Source organism: Desmodus rotundus, chromosome 5, assembly GCF_022682495.2.
Source record: "Desmodus rotundus isolate HL8 chromosome 5, HLdesRot8A.1, whole genome shotgun sequence".
NCBI lineage: Eukaryota > Metazoa > Chordata > Mammalia > Chiroptera > Phyllostomidae > Desmodus > Desmodus rotundus.
In genome coordinates, this window is record NC_071391.1 from 123,024,314 (window position 1) to 123,030,248 (window position 5,935).

Genomic DNA, 5,935 nt, shown 5'->3' on the forward strand with positions numbered 1-5,935 from the left:
CTAAGTTTGCTGTCTGAGGAAGGGACGTACTACTAGCAAAGAATCCCAAAGCAATGCCCTCATTTTTTTTTTCTTAAGGTTTTATGTATTTATTTTTAGAGAGGGGAAGGGAGGGAGACAGAAAGGGGGAGAAACATCAATGTGTGGTTGCCTCTTGTGCACCCCCAACCTAGGGACCTGGCCTACAACCCAGGCATGTGCCCTGATCTGGGAATCCAACCAGTGACCCTTTGGTTCGCAGGCTGGTGCTCAATCTACTGAGCCGCACCAGCCAGGGCGATGCCCTCATCTTTATCACTGGTGAAAATTATTATTGGGCCTTATTTTATGACTTACTAATCTTTGAAACCATAAGTGGTAGATAACTGGTGAACTGAATTAACTTCATTAGAAAAAATAAACCATGCTATACAGACCTCACTGGAGTTACTAGTATAAAAATTCTTCCAAAGTCTATGTACAGTTTTGAAACTTTTAACATTTAAATTTTAATGACTTAGAGTATAGGTATGAATGAGGCAGGCTGCGATTTTTCTGAAAATGAGATTAGAATTTTCTTTTCATAGCAACTATGAACTTCAATTATGTTAGCCAAAGGGCAGTGACTGCCTTGTCGTGCAGGCGACCACTTTGGGATTATCTGGAATAACATTTTACTTGGTACAGTTCGGACACTGAACAACACATAAGAGGCTGGGAGGAGGCGGTCCCTTAGATGGTCCCTTTCGCATGTCGGTGGCGTCATGCAAGATTTCCACTCCCACTAAAATTTATCTCTATTTTATGAATTGTAATAGTTATAGTTATAAAATCGTCTCAGGGATGTAATGTACAGCATAGGGGATATAAGCAATAATATTGTAATAACTATGTACAGTGCCAGGTGGGTACCGGAAATATTGGGAGAATCACTTTGTAAAGGGTATGATTGTCTAACCGCCATGTGGTACACCTGAAACTAAAACAAAGTGATATTGAATGTAGACTGTAATTGAAAAGTAAAAAATTTTAAAAAGTAACATATGCTCATTGTGAAAATGTTCAAAAGATATAAAGTATCCAAGGACTGTCCAGAACGTATCCAGCCATGTAATATGAAAAATAGAGACATTTATTGAAGAAGATACAAGGTACAAGAAACATTGTACATAGGGCAATGATGCCTCAGTCCCCTTCAAAGTAGGCACCTTGGGACCTCACACAGTTCTCCCAGTCACCATTCAGCTGCCTGGTCATATTTTCCTGAATCTCGTCAACAGTCTGAAATCTCTTCCCTTTCAAAAGTGATTTTAGTTTGGGGAAAAGCCAGAAGTTGCAGAGTGCCAAATCTGGGCTGTAGGGGGGCTGGGTCACCTGGATGATTTGATGTTTCACCAAAAAACTCTGAACGAGACAGGATGAATTAGCAGGCATGTTTTTGTGATGAAGCTGCTAATCACCAGTTGCCCATAGCTGCAGACTTCTGAATCATCTGAATAGTTTGCACAGAAGAATGTTCAAGCTTAATGCATAATTTGATGCAGATTCTTTGCTCTACTCGCGCAGTCATTTTGAATGCAACAGCCACACAGTACACATGCTCACTCAACAGCATCTACCACCCCCACTGACTAGTACAATGAAATCATTGTTCACACATGCATGTTCCAGTCCACTCTCCTTGGCTGCCAGGTTACACTGATGTCGTACCCAACTGTTTTCATTATGTTAACAGGGTCTGGACAGACCTTGTCATATATAATGGGAAACGGAAGTGTCCTGCCCTGTCTCCAGCTATTTGCTTTTTTCACATACATATGACCGCCATTATTTTTGCTGGCTGGATGTGAAGCCACGAATGAATGCGGACTGATGTATTTAACCAGTCTTTACTGGGAGGTCATCTAAATTGCTCCCAATTGTGTGTCGATATACACAGTGCAGTGTCTTCGCTAACTTCAAGTGGGATTTGACAAGAGTTGAACAGCAAAACAATTTAAAAATAAGGTCAGTTTTCAATACTTAAAAGTATGGCAAATACTTTATTAGTTGAAGACAATTTGTATGTACTATATACTATATAATTTTGTCTGAAACTTCATTAAATTTATCTCTAAGCTACCCAGAAACTCCAAAGACTCTACATTCTAGAAAATAAATACTAAGTATAATCATTTACAAATAATTGTCAAGAAATTCTGAGAATGCTGTAAAAGATATACTGTTATATCTAAAACTGCCAAGGGAGGTTTGAGATGCCTAGTTTAACTTTTAAAATTGATTTTTTTAAAGTACTATGATACATATTTTTGTTTTAGGAACTGGAACAATACAAAAGAAGTTCTTCCAAGTCTTGGAAACAAATTGAGCTGGATTCTTAAACCTCATTCAACAATAGTTTACTTATTTCTTCTTCCCTAAATACAAGTAAGATTATTTTATTAATATTAGCTATTTGTTATTAGTAAATAATATTGAAAATAGCCAATTCATAAACTAACTGTTGTGGTAATAAGTGAAGAAAGTTAAGATGTATAATTTGTTAAAGTGAGTTTCTTGTATTAGTACCACCCCCAGGATATTTACAAGTGCTTTCAAAAGGAAAAAGTTGTATAACTATGTGTAATATATTTTTTTTAAATAAAAAGAGTCTTCTGCCCCCTACGTCCAGCACGGTTAAGCTCTCTATACTTGGCTCAGCAGTTATAAGCTTCTGCTCTGTGTTTTCAGGAACACGAAAGCACAGGCATCTAGCAGCAGGTACGAATGAGGGAAAGCGCTCGCGGTAGACACACTCCTTCTCGGAGGAGTTCTCCGCGGTGGCTGGCAGGAACCTGGAACTGGGGCCATGTTCACAGCACCCTAATTTCCTGAGTGGCGAGGCACTAAAAGCACCTGGAGGAAACACACATTCCCGAGGCCCCGCACACAGAAATCCAGACTCAGTGAGTCTGGGGTGGGGCTCCAGAAACTGCATGAAATCAGCACGTCTGATGATTGTGAGGGTGTCAGGATGGCCGAGTGGTCTAAGGCGCCAGACTCAAGCTCTGCGTCCCTGCTGGGGATTCTGATGATTGTGACAGTTTTTGAGTATAACTTTTGGAAGAACAGGCAGTTTTAAGGAGATACTCTGTCAATAAGCAGACTAAAACTCCATGAGTTGGTAATAACCAAGATTATTTCCAAGGTGGAATAGCTTTTAAGATGCCTTCTCAATCTCGTAGGTTTGTGTACCTGCTATCCAAGTTCAATTTGGAGTAAGTATAATTGCTATTATTAACCAGGAAAGTTATTTACTCTGTGTTCTTCCATTCCTACTGTAAAATACGTTGCCTCTAACATGTCATGCACCCAGCTTGAAAGAAGCACACCTCCTAACCCCAAGAACACCAGGATGGATGAGTGGTATGTGAGTGAATAGCCAGCTACCCGATCATTGCCATGAAATAAGACTTCCTGGACCAGCTTCAGTCCATGTGGTTCTGGCCCTGCTGAGAACAGGGTTGTCAGCTCGTGTCCAAGGAGCCTCAGTTTAAGGAGCTGACAGGCAGCATGCCCGAGTGCTGTGGAGAAAGGGCTCCCTTTAAATTAACAGTGAATGTGTTGGTGGGAATGCAGACTGGTGCAGCCACTGTGGAAAACAGTATGGAATTTCCTCAAAAAACTAAAAATGAAACTGCCTTTTGACCTGGCAATTCCACTGCTGGGATTATACCCTAAGAACCCTGAAACACAATCCAAAAGAACCCATGCACCCCAAAGTTCATAGCAGCACAATTTATGATAGCCAAGTGCTGGACGCAACCTAAGTGCCCATCAGTAAATGAGTGGATCAAAAAACTATGGTACATTTACATGATGGAATACTATGCAGCAGAGAGAAAGAAGGAGCTCCTACCCTTTGCAACAGCATGAATGGATCTGGAGAGCATTATGCTAAGTGAAATAAGCCAGGAGGTAAGGGACAAATACCATATGATCTCACCTATAAGTGCAACCTAATCAACAAAACAAACAAGCAAGCAAAATATAACCAGAGACATTAAAATTGAGAATAATCTGACAGTGACCAGAGGGCAGGGGGGAGGGGGAGAAGTGTTTTCAGGAACTACTGTAAAGGACACATAGACAAAACCAAGGTGGGGGGGGGGGGTGGAAGCAGGGGAGGGAGGGAGGGATGGCTGGGGTGGGAGGGAGTGGTGAGGGATAAATGCAGACAACTGTACTTGAACAACAATAAAATAATTTTTAAATAACTAACAGGGAATGTTATCTCAGAAACATTGTTGACTTGGTGGGAAGAAACAGCCTATTTCACAATAATAATAGAATTTGTATGATATAATTTGATTTTCTTAAACATCACTGTCCATTTTTGACTTAAGACACAAACTGTCACATATTGAAAGTCATTGTGTTTCTCTAAGATGGTATCACTAACATTTAATAGCTTGCAGTCACGTGCTATGTCAATTTTCCAAATGTTCCTGAGCTAGAATGAAATTCATCTGCATATGAATAGTAGAAAATGTTTCCACTTACATTGTACACCCATATCTTTAGTAAGTTGAAATCAGTGATTTCAAAAGAGGTTCCTGTGGGACTCTCTTTGAACTACTTTAATAGATTATCATCTCCAGAATTGTCTATAACTGATGTGACATATATAATCTGTACGGCATTATGTAACTATTATACCGTAATCATCAGTGTCAAAGACCTTTTATAAAAATTGACAATACTATTCTGGTAATTTACCAATGTCTCCAGATCCTTAAATACTGTTCTAAGAAATAGAATTTTACAATGAAATGATCCTTCATACTATAATGTGAGACATTTCAAATGCTATAATTTATCATTCTTGTAAAGTTAGGTCATAGTAACTGAACAAAGTTCTTGTACTCTCTAAGATATTCTCACTCAGAGTTACCATGGTTACATTGAGACAGCTTTATATATATGAATTACTTTAAGATCAATCAAAAAGATAATCAGTCATTTAGTACGTAAACCATTTATATACAATCTATATACAACATTTGACCCCTAAAAATATATAATATAGGTGTTTGTACTTACCAGCTTTCTTTCCCTTTACAATTCAAGAACATGAACTCCTAGTGTGTAACCCTGTTCTTCTGAGTGTAGATGTGTCAGCTGAGCCCCTTTTTATTTGGGCTTTAAGCAACAGCCGCAATCCAACCTCAAAGATGTCATTTCTCAGTACATTCCATTTATCTACTAACACTCACTTTTAATTGTATCAGTGAACTAAGTGGAAAGTGAAGAATAGTCAACTAATCTTTAACAGCAAGCCCAGAGGTTTGCCCGGCGCGCTGTGTTCCCAGTGCAGCCCGTTCGCGCGGCCTTTCATTTTAGCTCTCCCCCAAATCACTGAGCGCTCTGGCCAGCGGACTTCACCGTCCCACATCTGTTCACCCTCCCCTCGATGTGATCGGGTATCGGGACCCTCACGTGGACACGCGCACAGAATTAAGGGTGTTTAGATGGGAACGAAAGCATTCTCACCCAGTTCTGCACAATGCTTTGCTTTAATCACACACACAGCTCCCTTTTCTATTACTTACAGGCTGTAACTATTCAAATGTTTTCTTTTCACTGAATCCTTTGTCAAACGTCAGCATAATTTTTTTCATCAACCTATTTTCCTGTCTAAAGCAAAGAAAACATATTATAGTCTCCATAACCTTGTGAATTACTGTTATCTACATTTTTGGACTGGCTTAGTCACCATTTCCAAATACTGCACGTCCCTGCAACTGGGAATAGCATTCAAGGCCTGCATGGATCCAAGGGCATAAAAGGAGTCTTAATGGTTTAAAACCCCTCAAATGTGCTGTCAAGAAAGAAACACCTGCATTCTGATTTCAGACGTTCACAGAGTCATGCACTTCCAGGAGCTGAAGTTCTGTTTTCACAACACTGTGCTTCA

At 39.7% G+C, this 5,935-nt stretch overlaps 1 protein-coding gene across 2 annotated transcripts in view; it reads left to right on the plus strand.

Annotated features, from left to right (window-relative positions):
* DYNC2LI1 (dynein cytoplasmic 2 light intermediate chain 1) overlaps nucleotides 1-4,054 on the plus strand; it is a 34,473-nt gene extending 30,419 nt beyond the window's left edge. Inside the window, exons 13-14 of one of the 2 annotated variants that reach the window (XM_045189481.2) lie at nucleotides 2,298-2,406; nucleotides 2,710-4,054. In XM_045189481.2, the coding sequence (XP_045045416.1) occupies nucleotides 2,298-2,360 (63 nt within the window). In that variant the 3' untranslated portion in view covers nucleotides 2,361-2,406; nucleotides 2,710-4,054. Of the gene's footprint in view, nucleotides 1-2,297; nucleotides 2,663-2,709 lie in introns of those variants that run through there. The other variant, XM_024552876.3, reaches the window with a different exon arrangement.
* Nucleotides 4,055-5,935: the final 1,881 nt, after the last annotated feature.